We start from the raw sequence: 16,543 nt of genomic DNA on the forward strand, positions 1-16,543 counted from the left end.
CTGATGTCAGGGTTCTAAGCGAGCCCCAGATCTCCAGGTTCTGCCATAACGAATTGTAGTTAAAGGTCAATGTTGAGAGAAAGGAGATGGAGCAGCAAAATGTAAATGTTCACACTCAGAGTTGCAATTATTGCAGTGAGAAATGGTTCCAATTCCTTTAGATGGGGACTGACGTACATTATTTGGTGTTGGAAGGGGAAAGTTAAGCACTGCATCCCCTTCACTCCAACAAGCAAAGTGGTAAAGAGACCAACTCCCAGAGGTTTCCTTATCTTCCTTCTGCCTCGTTTCATCACCCCTCCACTTCCCCCACCTGGGTCTGGGGAATGCACCCAGCCACTGTGCAACTTACCATACCACTAATTTAGATTATTTAGACTGGGAACCTACCTCCTGGGAATGCATTGGCTCCCAACTCTTTGTGCCTCCTCAACCTCGCTGAAGCTGGAAGTCGGCAGGTTTTGGGTTTTTAATAATTTCGGTAGTTGGTGCATCCGCACCCCACCCACGGGTTTAAAGTTCACGCTGCGTCTGCAGGTGAAACATCAGACAGATGCCCAATTTTCACCTATTTACAATTTCATACTGCTTAGTTGGATTTAAAAGACCAACAGTGAGGCAAAGGACACTATCCAAGTCAGTGTGCACTGCAGAAAAGGTGCTGAAAATGCGTTTTTGATAAACTGGATGTAAGGAACTGTAGGTGCAAGAATCTTGTGTGGAATATGAAGTGCCGGAGGAACTTAGCGGCTAAGGCAGCATCTCTGCAAAATCTGGATAGGTGTAGTGGAGGAAGGAAAGCTGGAAGACGTAGGCAATTGACAGATGAATACAGGTGAGGGGTGGGGAGATTTTTGGCAGATCGTAGACAAAGGCTGGAAATGAAAAGAAGACAAAAATGACTAGAGGTGACTAAAGGAGGCATAAAGGAACAAGAACAGAAAAAAGGATGTTGAAAAGAGAAGTGAAAGAGGAGTGAAATGTAAAGCCTGTGGAAAGGGGTGGGGGGTGATAGTAGAAGAATAAATGCACACTAAAGTCAAGAAAGGGGGGGGGGGTGGTCATTGAACAAGAGGAAATGAGTAAAAAGAGAGAAAAACAGGGTGGGGTGTTGTACAAAATTGGACAATTCAATGTTCATACAGTTAGGTTGTAAGCTACTCAAGCGGAATATACAATGCTGTTCCTCCAGATGATACAAAGCTGGGTGGCAGTGTGAACTGTGAGGAAGATGCTATGAGGTTGCAGGGTGACTTGGACAGGTTGTGTGAGTGGGCGGATGCATGGCAGATGCAGTTTAATGTGGATAAGTGTGAGGTTATCCACTTTGGTGGGAAGAATAGGAAGGCAGAGTATTATCTGAATGGTGTCAAGTTAGGAAAAGTGGACGTACAACGAGATCTGGGTGTCCTAGTGCATCAGTCACTGAAAGGAAGCATGCAGGTACAGCAGGCAGTGAAGAAAGCCAATAGAATGTTGGCCTTCATAACAAGAGGAGTTGAGTATAGGAGCAAAGAGGTCCTTCTGCAGTTGTACAGGGCCCTAGTGAGACTGCACCTGGAGTACTGTGTGCAGTTTTGGCCTCCAAATTTGAGGAAGGATATTCTTGCTATTGAGGGCGTGCAGCTTAGGTTTACTAGGTTAATTCCCGGAATGGCGGGACTGTCATATGTTGAAAGACTGGAGCGACTAGGCTTGTATACACTGGAATTTAGAAGGATGAGAGGAGATCTTATCGAAACGTATAAGATTATTAAGGGGTTAGAGGCAGGAAACATGTTCCCAATGTTGGGGGAGTCCAGAACAGGGGGCCACAGTTTAAGAATAAGGGGTAGGCCATTTAGAACTGAGATGAGGAAAAATGTTTTCAGTCAGAGAGTTGTGAATCTGTGGAATTCTCTGCCTCAGAAGGCAGTGGAGGCCAATTCTCTGAATGCATTCAAGAGAGAGCTAGATAGAGCTCTTAAGGATAGCGGAGTCAGGGGGTATGGGGAGAAGGCAGGAACAGGGGACTGATTGAGAATGATCAGCCATGATCACATTGAATGGCGGTGCTGGCTCGAAGGGCCGAATAGCCTCCTCCTGCACCTATTGTCTATTGCCTCACTCTGGCATTGGAGGTAGCCTGGGACAGCAAAGTCAGTATGGGAATGGGTGGGGGAGTTAAAATGTTCAGCAAACAGAAGAGATGCTGCCTAACCTGCTGTGTTACTTCACCACCAAGTCTCCTTTTCATCACACCTTTAGTACCATCTTAAATTTAAAATGAAGGGGCAATAATCAGAATGCTAAAGGTATATAGTACCTTCTTATATTACTGAAGAATCCAGAGAATACCCTGTGAGAGTTGCGATTTACAAAGCTTGCAGCCCAACACCATGCCAAAGTCTTGAAATGCAGAGGTCATCATCAAGTTGACGTTAATTGCAAGCCCTCTTTGTGCCATGCAACTGGACTGGCAGGTTGATCGGGTTGGGAATCCAGAGTCAAGAAGCCACAACCAGGTATCAAACATCATTAGAAATGAAGGCTTTGGTGAATTAAGGCTTGACAGAGAAGGATGTGGGTAAGAGGCCACACACAGTTTGAATTGAGGTGCCACCAATTTTGTCCACAGGGAGAAACTGTGGTTGACAAGAGGGACCACAGGGTTTCTTGAAGAGCCAGGTATCAGAATATCATAATCAGAAGCAGAGGTCTGAGCTCATTAGTTCACATTTACTCCCTGTAGTGATCTATACTGAGACTTTCTTAAAGCCCCCAATTTTTTCTTCTTCAAAAAACACCTATCCAACTCCCTTCTGAAAAATCAGACAGATCGATTCTTACATACCCCTATCATTTTTATGACACATTATCTGCTGATGGATCAATAAATCAAAAGCAGTTCTCTTCTAAAAGATCGATGATGGGATCGATTAAAAGATCGATGTTGACAGAGTGGGCAGATTATTGACTTCTCTAACTTCAAGTAACCCTTGCTTTCTCACTCTCTCTCCATTCCTCCATCATCCTAGTTCTCCGACAATTCTCACTGTTCTCCTGATTAAATTTTACTGATTGTATGCCTCGTTGTCGCCTTCTCCTCAGCTAACAATGATCCATTGTACATTTTCCTTGAACTTCGTCCCGTTTAATCTCGTTTTCGCACCTTCACCTTCTATATCTCTGTCTCCCTCTCCCCTGAGTCTCAGTCTGAAGAAAAGTCTCGACCCAAAATGTCACCCATTCCTTCTCTCCACAGATTCTGCCAGCATTTTGTTGTCTTATCTACTGCACTCTCCTCAACAACTGTGCTACCTCACTAATCAGATTAGTCAAATGTGATTTACCTTTATCCATGTTGGATGCTCCATTATTAATCCATTTCTGGTCTACATTATGGGTCCCAACCCAAAACATTGACTGTGAATTCCCTCCACAGATGCTGCCTGACCTGCCAAGTTCTTCCAGCAACTCTTTATTTTCATTAAAGTGGCACAAAAAACTCTAGGTAGCCAAATATAGCTGTAGACAGGACAGAATGGACAACATGATTAGCTGTCAGCAACAGACACATCCTATACAGGGATTTAAATCTGGTCAATTAATGGGCAGTAAATTTCAAAGAGATAGCTTCATGAAAATTTGATTACTTTTATACTTAATGCGTTGTCTCATGGATCCATTAAGTCAATCCAGCTTTATGCAACTGATACCACATATGAGATGGCTTTAAACAGTGACCAACCATCCATGAAGATGATCGATCTACAGATATTTATGTTGCCTCCTCTCTGTATTATCCAATGTGTTGATCCACAAATTATCCATGTGTAATGTCTGCATTTCTATTCAGAATGCTGATTGCTCCATCGAAGAACAATGGTAAATGACAACTTTTAATTTCAGACAGCACCCATAGGTAAATCAGTTAAATGTCTATGATTAAGTTGGAGGATTTAAGAAAATCCGTCACTTACATTCACTTTGCTCATCATACTGCTGCATAAGCTGAAGCTACACTGCAGCCTTTAAATGCATGGATAAAATAATCAGTTTAAGAAAAGAAATGGTGCCAGTTTAAATAAACACTATTCAATAGATCATCCTTAACACCTGTTGAAGGAAAACTGACAAGGAGGGCCCCTTTATGTTTAAGGGATTGTTTTCCTAAATTTATCCAGTCCAGAACATTTCCCACCCTCCCCAATGCTAGCACACATATCATTCAAAACCAGTCATAACAGCAAAACAAAAATTAATATTCACGTCACGCAATTCAATTTACAGCAAACCATTCCGGGCCAGTGGGAAAAAAACTGCAAACCATTCCTATTCAGAAATTTACTTTAGAACTGAACAAACAGAGCTTTATGCAACTTTGGCCAATAAATTACTGAAAGTCACTGTCTGAAATTTAAATAGAGTGGTGTAATCCCTTAGTGCATCAACACAAGTCCAGGCATTTAAACTTACTTTTCCAAACAGGGCTTTGAAGAACTTCCTTTCCTGGAGTGACAGGGGGAACAAGTCAGGAGACTATTACTGCGAAAAGCTACAAGTACTGCAGAAGTTGCAAACCAAAGCACGAGAACTAGTTTGGAAAGTTCTCCAGAAAGGTTGGAAAAGAGTCATATGTGAAGATCACCCATAATAATGCAATGCATTACATGGACTTGCAATAAGCTACAAGCCACCAACGTGATTGACAAGTGGGTAAAAAAGGTAGCCTGGAGGCCTGCCACATGCAGAGGCACTAGTTAGATTTGGTAAAGGCTTAGTGCTCAAGAACACTTCTAAGTTCAGTCTAAATTGGCAGCAGCAGTTTTCGCAGCACAGACATTTTGCATCAGAGGCAGAAGGGCCACAAGGCACAACTAATGTGAGCATTGCCACACTTGAATTTAATAGCAATAATTGTAAAACAAACCACTGTATTATAACACTTTTAATATTCTGTCAGATTTTTAAGCTGAATCAAAACGAGGAGCACAGTCATCTCAAATAATGCAACCTTGCAAACTGTAGACATTTCCCATAGGTATGGCTAAAATCAATTATGTATGCATTGGCACACAATTATAGGAGTAAAATTAATGCTGCTGCCAAGTGTTGAGATTCTAAACTAGATTTATTAGACGTTAATATAAGTAAATCAAACCTACTGAAGAACCTGTTAGGCAAGAAATTTTAAAAACACTAAATCATGCCAATTTAAAAGTATTAATAATTACTGAATAGAAGACTTTGCCTAGCAACATTAGTTAAAGCATTATACATGCAGGATTATGACCACAGTGCACTACAAGAAGAAATTAGCATTAAGATTTAATGCTTCTCATACCTGCTGAAATAAAAACAAACATTTACATCACAATATAAAAGTTATAATAAAAGACAACAAGAAATAGGGGTCTGTATGCTTTCTTCTTAAAAGGGAGTTCTTTATTTAAGAGGAGGTGTGAACATGAAGGGAAATACAACCAATGAGACGGGACACTAACATGACCTCCAAGCCATACAGTGCAGATGGAGAACAGATCAGGCTTGTGTGCAGGTATTGGATTGTCCTGGAGTGGGAGGGATGAAAATAAGTGCTACTGCAGCATTGCCCGAAGGGAGCAAAGGATTAAAACAGATATCAATAGCAGGAGAATCACCTCAGGCAATCAGTTCTCATTCCAAAGTGAAGCCTGGTATTTTGCCAAACAAAAATGATGTGAGTATGCAACCACAAGGAACTATGTGGGTTTACAAATGAGATGCTGTAGTAATTCAGCAGGTCGGGCCACATATCTGGAGAGTACAGATAAGCAATGTTTCGGGTCGGGACCCTTCTTCTGAATGATTGTATTGGGGGTGGGGGAGCGGGGAGAAAGCTGGAAGAAAGGCTGGGAGGGGAAAGGGGGGGGAGGAGGGGACGACTCAAAGCCTGGCAGGTGGAAGTTGGAAATTTGGGGAGACCTAAAGAGGAAAAAAATTCTAACAAAATTCAAATAAACACGAGCAAACTACAATATCAGATGCCCGGTAATTCATTTCACTTCAATTTTTAAAAGCACTACTATGCAATTTCCTGAAAAGAATCCGTTACATTTTCATGATCTTACCCAAGTTATCTAGCCCCATTAATTTCCAAAAATGTCAGCTACAATTGAAAAATTACACTACAAAAGTTTAATCAATAGAACCCCGAGAACCAATGATGACACTGATACGTCAGATGTTGAACGACCAAAATTACCCAAATACAAAAGGAGATTCCACTGACTTTACATAATTCATCCCAATAGAGCAACAATAAAGTATTTTAATTGAAAACAATGTGAAGGCAAATAGTTAAGACTGGGAATTGGGTATAAAACTCTAGCAATGAGATGGTTTTTGCTCAAGCAAAAACTGAGCAACATAATAGATTTAATCTCTCTCAAGGGGTTTATTTCTTGATTAGCAACTTGGCATGCAGCTGTACAAATCTAAAACTGGGAATGTCATAATTTATATAGATCAAGAGTAATCAAAGTCAAAATTGATGTTATTAAACATATCACAAAACATCCATGCCTCAAATAAAATAGCAATATGTATTTCTGTTTAGATTCAAAGCTGCAGGAACTCATGCTAATGATTTCCCGGATCTTGTAATATCGCACTGTAGGGTGACGACATTTTACATGAAGCTCCTCTTGAAACAGTCTTCTGAGATTGCTTTTCTCTTATTATTTATCTGTTCCAGGGCTGAGAAAGTCGTCAGACCCAGCGCTGGGTCTCTTGTCAACAATCGCCAAATCAAAACCCAAATGCTACCAGCATGGCTGCGAGTACAAACAAACCATGGAAATGTGGCAGGCAGGGGTGGGGGCTCCCGTTGCAGCTGAAGCAACTGGAATTTCAGCAGCCCCTCCACAGCACGTGCCTCAGTCGCTCAGAGCAGGGCTGCTTTCGAAGGGAGATCAGGGACTACTGTGTTGTTTGTTACAATGACGTGTGGCTCACCCGGACTCAACTAACCCTGCTATACAACCCGAGGTTACTTTATATATCGTATGGATTGTACAAATGCTCAGGCAAGGGGAAAGGTGCGTACGCTCAGTGCTTCACGATGCATTGCTGAGACGGTCATGGCACAATTATGCTTCCCTGATCTGGAACACCCAATCATAAAATGCCATCCCTTGACCTACGAGGATATTCACCTCGACCATCTTGTCAGCATTCTACATACCACCCCAAGCCAATGCAAATCTGACCCTGGACAAATTATGCTGCGCCATCAACCCTTTTGAGACTGCAAACCCTCATGCCTTATTTATTGTCAGTGACCTCAGTCAAGTAAACCTCAGGAACATTCTCCCCAAGTACCATCAGTATGTCTCTGGCCCCACACAGGATGTTAACACTTCATACCACTGCTGCACCACCATCTAAATATGCTTATGGCTCCATCCTTCACTTTTATTTGGGCAGTCTGGTCATGTTGGTGCCTCTCCTGTTGGTTTACAGAGAGAGATAGAAGTGCAAGATATCAATGAAGAGTGTAGTACAGCAGTGGTCCAAGGTGACTGAGGGTCTATTTCAGGACTGCTTTGAATCGGTGAAGTAGAACTGGACCACTTGGGCCAAATTGAATCTAGCTAATTACCACACAATCAACAAAGTAGTGGACGGTATCATTCATAATGCCATCCACACACAGGCCAAAGAGTTCAATTCCAGAGTTGAAGCAAGAGTGACTGCCCTTGATATCAAGCAATACTAGTACAACTGAAGCCAGTGGCTGTCAAGTGGAATATACAGCAATGGTTGAAGTCAGACTTGGGAAACTGAAGTTTTTAGAGGTCAATTATTCCAGCCCAGCACTGCACCTGATGGGTTTTTTTTCAGAGCAATGTCATAGCTCAATCATCTTCAGCTGCTTCATGCGTGATGGAAGTTGGGGTGTTCGTTAATGGCCACACAAACTCCCATTACATCCCCAATCCCTCAGGAAATGAACCAATCCCTATCTCTGTACAATAAATCTTTGACATGTGGTTAGGGACTAAGAAGTGGGAAATAACTTGCAATTACAAAAATGCCAAGTAACAACCGTCTGCAATGAGTGTAACCGCCTATACGTGAAATTCAAGGACATAGCCACAGGGTAAGTTACCCACCATCAATAATGAAAGGCTCAAGACTAGAGACCTGTATGACTAGAGGGCCAAAGGGGGAAAAAAGACTGTCGAAAATCTAAAATAAAAACAGGGAGGGCAGAGATCCTCTGAAATATCTTCCTTCTTTCTGAACCGTGCTTCACTTCTACCATTGTTAACAAAGCTCTTGACTGTATCTCATCCATTTCCCAACCGCAGCTCTCACCTCCTCTAGGACAGAATCCCCCTGGACCTTACTTCCCATCCCATTAGCCTCATTCAATAGATTTTCTGCAATTTCCCCCACCTTTAGATTCTGCCCCTCTTCCCCTCATCTTCCCCTCTCGATCCCTTTCAGCATTTCACACGGATTGTTCCCTTCTCGGCACCCTAGTGCATTCTTCAGTCCCACCAACCACTCCACTTCTTTCCAGCATTTTCTACTTTACAGGAGGTCACAGCTTGTCTATGGTGCACTGAGTGACATGTTGCTGGCACCCCAAAGTTCATCCACTTTCAAGGGTCAACACAGGAGAAAACAGAATGAAAAATAAAGCACATTTCTAGAGGACCTCAATGGGTCAGGCAGCATCTGTCAAGGGAAATGTTCAGGACCCATCTCCAAGACTGAAAAAGAGGGAAGATACCTGGCAGAAATAGGTCAGGAGAAGAGAAGGGGCAAGTGTTTGTGGCATTTCTATGACTGGGGAGGTTGGAATCGCTAAGCCAGACTTAATCAGCAGAATATAGTTCACAGCATATTAGCACATCAGTTCCATAGACAAAGTCCAATGTTCACAACAAAGCAGAGGTGAATTGGATAGTATCCCTATCTCATTTCAGGCTTCTGAACAGTCGTTCCATAATTTGAGAACATTGGGCTGTGTCTATGGAATTGATGCTACAATATTGAGAACTGTTCTGCATTCTATCTTCCACTTTGCTCTACCTATTATACGGGTTTGACTTCATTATATTTAGCTATTGGATTGGATTGGATAACATTTGATTGGATAACATTCAAAACAAAGCTTTTCACTGTACCTCTGTACATGTGACAATAATAAACCCGCAGCTAAACCTAACTTAGGTTAACTTTCAATGCAAGTTAAGGAAAGATAGCCACGGTGGCAAGCTTGAAAGGCAAGCTACATTTGAGGAGTGGGGAAAAAAAGGGTCAGAAAACTACTTGTGTAGAAAGAACTGCAGATGCTGGTTCTGCAGCACATCAAAGCCAGCCTCCCACCCACCTTCGACCCACACCAGTTTGCCTACAGAGCAAATAGGTCTACAGGGGATGCCATCGACACTGCTCTTCACACTGCACTGACCCACCTTGAACACCAGGGGAGCTATGTGAGGATGCTCTTCCTCGACTTCAGCTCTGCCTTTAACACGGTCATCCCGAGCAGACTGGTCACCAAACTTTCCGACCTTGGATTTTCCCAAACCATCTGCCAATGGATCAAGGACTTCCTGACCAACCGCCCCCAGACCGTCAAAATAGGCCCTCACCTCTCCTCCACCATTACACTGAGCACCGGCTCACCACAGGGCTGTGTGTTGAGCCCCATCCTTTACTCCCTCTACACTCACGACTGCGCCCCCACCCATCCCACCAACACCATCATCAAGTTCGCGGATGACACGACTGTGGTTGGACTCATCTCAGAAGGAGATGAGACAGCCTATAGGGATGAAATCCAAAGGCTGGCAGCATGGTGTTCAGTGAACAATCTGGTCCTGAACTCCTCCAAAACAAAGGAACTTATAATTGACTTTAGAAAAACCAGTGGAGATTACGACCCACTCTACATCAATGGGGTCTGTGTGGAAAGGGTACCAGCTTTCAGGTTCCTGGGTACGCACATCGCAGAGGATCTTACCTGGTCTACCAACACCATCACCACAGTAAAGAAGGCACAGCAGAGACTCCACTTCCTGAGGATCCTCAGGAAAACGAACCTGCAGGAGAAGCTCATGTTGTCCTTCTATCGCTGCTCCATTGAGAGTGTGCTGGCATACTGTATAACCACATGGTATGCCAGCTGCTCAGAAAAGGACAGGAAGGCCCTTCAGAGGGTCATCACGACGGCCCAGAAGATCATCGGCTGCTCACTGCCCTCCCTGGAGCACCTGTTCAGCCTACGCTGCCTCAGTAGAGCAGGCAAAATAATAAAAGATCCATCCCACCCCGGCCACCGTCTGTTTGTTCATCTGCCCTCTGGTCGACGTTTCAGGTCGATCAAATCCCGAACAAACAGACTTAAGAACAGTTTTTACCCCAGGGCCATACGAGAACTGAACACTACCTTTGCACTAGGCAACACCGTTAAAAAATCTTGTACTTAATATAATTGTATTTAATTGTATTTATGTATTTATTTGTTTTTGCATTTATTGCATATATGTTTGTACGCACCGTCAGGATTGGCTATTTTTTTAATTTCGTTGTACTCGTTGCAATGACAATAAATGAATATTATTATTATTATAAATCGAAGGTAGACACAAAATGCTGGAGCAACTGAGCGGGTCAGTCAGCTTCTCTGGAGAGAAGGAATAGGTGACGTTTCGGGTCAAGACCCTTCATCAGACCGAAGAAGGGTCTCGACCCGAAACGTCAGAAAACGACTTGATTATTTCAAAGAATTTGAAGAGCCATCCTTTCTGGTCATGACTGGATTGCAGTCATCCCCAAATGGCAATTAACATGCAGACTGCAAGTTTCTGCTTTGACCAGCAGTTCAGACTAGCTCGCACTGTGCATTTTGGAGTTTGTTCAACAGCAAGAAAAATGAGACTGAGAACAAACAAAGTATTCACGAATGGACTGAATTCAATGGCATTGTTGAAACTAGTTGAGATACAAGTACATACTTAAATTAAAACTGAATGGAAATAAAACGGCTTTTGTCAGTTCAATAGGGAAGCCTTTAACTAGCTTTGAATTTGACTTCTTTAAATGCTTCAGCCTACTTATTGTTACCAATTGTTAATGTTTTCCTCTTTTGAAAAATGTTTGTGCGTATCAAGGACATTCAATGAGAGTGCAAGGGAACGGAACTTTTATTTTGGGCTAAGTCACGCAATTCAATGTGTGCTTTGTGCATGTATCTGGACTGTAGAATCCAAACTCCCGAAATTCGTGTTTCAACCTTCGTCAGCTTCATGATTTGCTGATTTAGCGATACTTCCCAGCTGAGCATTTCTTCTCAGTTGTTAGCAGGCAACTGAACGGTCCCCTCGTCAGCTAGAGTGTGGTCGTAACCTCCCATCTACATCATTGGAGACCTTTGAACTAATCTTTAATTGAACTTTATTTTGCACTCAATGTTGTGCCCTTCATCTGTACACTGTGGATGGCTTGATTGTATTCATGTATAGTCTTTTCTTTGACTGGAGAGCATGCAAACAAAAGCTTTTCACCATATCTTGGTAGTCTTGACAATAATAAACAAAACTCTCTCTGCAGTGCATATTCTGCTAGCAGTATTGAGTTTGGATTACGTGCTGAAAGTGGTGAACGTAATGCAAACGATTTTGCGGCAATTGACCACTTAGTGATTAAACAAGTCATTAATTAGCAAGAGAACTATTGGTTGAATGAGCTATTCCTAGCTCTAACACCAAGGCAGCCCCCTTACTGATCTTAGCAGATGTAGGCTAGGGAATAAATAAAGTTCCTGATCACTGAACAGGAGCAGGAAAAAAAGATGAACTAGATATATTTCCTTGAAACTTGCTTTGAATTGTGTCAGAATCAAAATCAGGGACAATCACAAATAAATCCATTGGGAAATCACAAATATTCGAAGTCGGAGACTGATGGGAGAATCTAAGTCATTACCACAAGGAGCAAGTGAGAAGAGCAAAATTCAATCTGAGAGGATCAGAAGAATAGCATCACAAAGCCTTAATTTTAGAGAGATCAGTGACAGGGGTTCGTTCACAAGGAGAAACTGCAGACGTTGGAATCTTGAGCAAAACAGATTGCCAAAGGAACCCGAGTAGGATCTGGGGAAGAATGGGCAGGCAACATTTCCGGTGGGGACCCTTCTTCAGACTGATCACATATTCAGACGGGCTCACATACCTGCTTTTTACCATATCCAAATAAATATCGATTCAGACTGAAAAGATGAAATGACCTACCTTCAGCTGACATCTACAGTAGCAGAGTTCTAATTTCACCCTTGCAAGGCCTGGGTCAAATGTTTAGACATGTCCCCATGTCCTAGACTATCCAATCAGCAGAAATAATTTTGTTCCCTTATATCCCCATCTTAACTAATTTGAGCCCAAATGGCATTTAAAGCTTCTTTGGCTGTCTCCCCCTCTGTGCCCATTTCTTTGAGCGGGAAGTCCTCAGCCTAGATTAAAACTCCCTTTCCTGATCCACTTAGACCCCTCCCATTGACCTCTTACCCACTTGAAATTTATTCATTGCCAACTGCCAAGAGGACATTGACTGCTTTTGCTTTTCCACTCATGTCACTCACTCTAATCTACTGTCCTGTGCACATGCAGCACCAAGAACCAAACCTGATACCATCCTCAAATTTACTGACAAGAATGGTACTGTTCTACACAGCAAATTAACCATCAAACAGATGCCAAACATCAGTTCTCAGACACAGCATCATACCTCCCTTTGAACCTTTGTTCCCACCAGCCATCAGGCCCTCGTCTCCCAGTTATTGACCTCCTTTCATCAGGAGATCTTCCTTCCACATCTTCCAAACTTGCTGTGCCTCAGCCCCACCTTCCAACCCCCTGCCCAAAATCACAAGCAGGACTGTCCAGGTAGGCTCATTGTTTCAGCCTGCTTTTGCCCCACCAATGTCCTCCTATTTTAGCTCAATCCTTCCCCCCTTGGTCTAGTTCCTTCCCACTTATATCCATGACACTTCTGATGGCCTCCGCCACTTCAGTTTCCAATTACTTAGTTCCAATCAGCTCATCTTTACCATGGATGTACAATCCATTTACACTTCCATTCTACACCAGGATGGCCAAAGGGATCTCCACTTCTTTCTTAAACCGAATCCCAATAAGGTCCCAATCCACAAACAACCTCATTCATTTGGCTGATTATTCTCACACTGAACAATTTATCTGAGTCCACTCACGTTCTATATATGAAAGCTGTAGCTATGGGCAATTGCATGGACACAGGCCAGGCCTGTCTTTTTGTGGAACACATGCTTTGCTTCAGTCAGACTCAGGCCCACTCCGTTAACTCTTTTCTCAGTACCTTGATGGCTGCTTTGTTGCTGCTTTGTATGCTCTAATAAAATGTCATTATCTTTACTGACAATTTCCACCCAGCTTTCACCTGGACCTGACCCTTTGCTGATTCTTCCCTTCCTGGGTCTCTCAGTCTCCACCTCAGGGCACAAGCTAGCGACAAATATCTACAACAAGCCCACAGACCCCTGCTCTTATTCTATGCGCTATTGTGTCCAGATTCCATTTTGGTTATGACTTGTCCTATTTTCAAGATAAAGTGCAGAAATGTTATTCTTTCAAAAATGATACAACCTAAATTGCAATGCCCTCATTTTTTTAAATTTCCCTTCAATATTTATTTTAATAATATGAGGAACTATGATCCAACTACAGCTTGATGCAAGCTTAGTTTCAGTTTCATTGACTGGAAATGATAATATATTGCCTGGGTAGATCTTTTAAAAAAAAGGTTCACATAGCAACACCACAATCAAACAGAGCAGAGTGACTCTGGTAATTGTCAATCAAACTTGATGGCCATCCTCCAAATAAGAAATTGATTTTATAGATTTAATTAATATATAACCATCCTTTCCTGGATAAATTACTCTGCTTTCATTGGTGGAAGTTACATTTTTGTTTTCCTATTCTTTAAATGGAATGAGCTTTGAGAAAATAAATGTTGTTTGCTGTAATGCTGACACTGAATGTGGTTTGCCCTGCCCCAACTCACTGGCCCTTGTGATGTTCCCAATGAAAACTTCTGTTTTTAAAAAGTGGTTTTATCAGTCAGTGTTACTTTTGTGCTGCGTGTGTCCACTGGATCCCTTTCTCCTCTATCAAATATTATTTTCCAACTTTCCCTTCTTTATACAGGTGCAATACCTCACCAGTGTTCAAGTTTATTAATATCTTCCGAAAGCCTCATTGCGGTTCTCTTCAGTATGGATGGATCACACTATCCCTACCCTTCTCCAAATGTGTGGCAGAAATGGCATTTACAAATTGCATTTTTGTTCCAAAGTCTAAATTGTTATGAACAACTGTGGTCTCATTGCTTATCTTTATAGAACTTTACTTTCAAAAGACCTTTGATATAGTGCCACACTGTAGATCAATGAGCGTCAAACTCTGCAGAATCAGGGGATACTAGTAGAATTCAACAGTTACCAAGTGGCAAAAGGCGCAAAGGCTATTCGGAAATCTAAGGAATTAGATTGGAAAACCCTTTCTATTCTTCAAAGAATTAATCAGTCACACGTGACTTCACTTTTTGAAATCCCACGAACAATTCATCATTTTACATTTGCTTTCCATTCCATTATTCTTCTCCCACCAAATACGTTATTTGGACAAGAATTATTTTTTCCATTCAATTAGATTGTAGGTAATCTGTCCCTAACTCTACAATACGCCACACCAAATGCCATCGGCTTACTTAGCCCATATGTCAACTAGCAACACCTTCCTTCCACGCATCTCACTTAAGTTGACTGAGTACCATTTGAACATATTAATACACATCCTAATTTCATCATGCAATTTATCTAGATTATCTCTACATACAATTACTAAAAATGCTTCTGTGAGGCTCAACACAAATTCCATAATCTACTATTACCTAGCACAATCACTCACCTAACACCCAAAGTTCCACTTAGGAATTCAAGTGGATAGCAATAAAACAAACAGGTTAAATTTGCACATCTAAAAAGTGATTTGCGCAATGGTACACAATGAAACTCTACTTACATTGCACTTCATTATTTGTGCATGTGGCAGTTTTGATTTCCATGTACATAAAATTCTGTCATAAGCTACTGTCCACATTCACCCCACCGAATTAATTTCCCTATTAGCCAAGTCTATTCAAATAATAGACTTCTTTATTTCTCACTAATGTTATAGTGTCAGAGAAGATCAGCTGAGGAAGTTGGCATTATGCTTCCAGTGCCTTCAACAGTTCAACAGTTCAACAGAGCTTTATTTGTCATTCGGTACCAAGGTACCGAACGAAACTACATAGCAGTCACACACAAAAAAGAACACAAGACACATGACCCTAACACAAACGTCCATCACAGTGACTCCAAACACCTCCTCACTGTGATGGACTAACAACTGTTAAAATGAACTAACAACTGTGACGATACTGTGCTCCAGGGACAGCCTATCTCGTATCTCTGCAATATGAAGAATGCCATGGCAGCACCGTGGGCAAGAGGGAGAGAGGTGGCAGAAGAAAACTAAAAACAAAATCATTTAGGCAGCCCATTTAAACAGCACAGGTAAAATGCTACGTTAGCAATCCAGCATGCAGTGGTATACATTAAACAATTCCAAACTATGTCTGGTACTTAAAAGACAAGACTCAGAGACCACAAAACCACAACAAAATGCAGCACCAAGCTAGGAGCAGCGAAACTACAAAGAACATTAGTTAAGCAACATAAATGTCAGTATTTGCAGGTACAGTATTTTTTTTTACAGTTATGTGATGTTTAAAGTGTATACATACAGATTTCAGTTTCTTTACAGCTTCCTCGCAGATGTGCATCCCTCGAGATTCATCTACCTCCACATGGCCTAGGTACTGAAAAAGAAAAAAAAACAATTTCAAAGTTCTGATTAACCTTACAACATATTCCACACTATTCAAACAAATTTGCACAAATTAATCAACAAACACCACTATCTGCAGCTTCAATAGTTAGTTCACTCCAACAAGCAAAGGGGAAAATCAATGACGATTTCTGCTCCTGATCACAACCAAGCAACATGTTTAAAACTTTGTGCAGGCATCGGGCAAAGACGAGATCCGGTTAAATTATGACCACCATGCCCATAGAAAAGTACAGCACAGAATCGGCCCACGATGTTTGTGATTAACATGATGCCTAGTTAAATTGATCTCACCTGCCTGCACATGATCCATGTTCCTCTATTTCCTGCACTTCCATGTGTTTATCTAAAGCCTCTTAAACGCCAAGATTATATCTGCTTCCACCACCACCCTGGCAATGTGTTAAAGCTGCCACCATTTGGTATAAAAAAACCTGCCTCGCACATCTCCATTAAACTTTCCCCTCGCAACTTATAGCCATGCCCTCGGTGTGGGACACTTCTGCCCTGGGGAAAAAGGTTCTGAACGTCTACCCTATCTATGCCTCTCATAATTTTATACACTTCTATCA

At 41.9% G+C, this 16,543-nt stretch overlaps 1 protein-coding gene across 4 annotated transcripts in view; it reads right to left on the reverse strand.

The window, feature by feature from the left end:
- numb (NUMB endocytic adaptor protein) overlaps positions 1 to 16,543 on the reverse strand; it is a 119,341-nt gene that overhangs the window by 21,398 nt on the left and 81,400 nt on the right. For 3 of the 4 annotated variants that reach the window (XM_078406195.1, XM_078406197.1, XM_078406194.1), the window contains 2 exons: positions 15,868 to 15,942; positions 4,459 to 4,491 (listed from right to left, as the gene is read on the reverse strand). In XM_078406195.1, coding sequence (XP_078262321.1) covers positions 4,459 to 4,491; positions 15,868 to 15,942 — 108 coding nt within the window. The remainder of the gene's footprint in view (positions 1 to 4,458; positions 4,492 to 15,867; positions 15,943 to 16,543) is intronic. The other variant, XM_078406198.1, reaches the window with a different exon arrangement.

This window comes from Rhinoraja longicauda, chromosome 10 (genome assembly GCF_053455715.1).
Source record: "Rhinoraja longicauda isolate Sanriku21f chromosome 10, sRhiLon1.1, whole genome shotgun sequence".
Taxonomy (NCBI): Eukaryota; Metazoa; Chordata; class Chondrichthyes; order Rajiformes; family Arhynchobatidae; genus Rhinoraja; species Rhinoraja longicauda.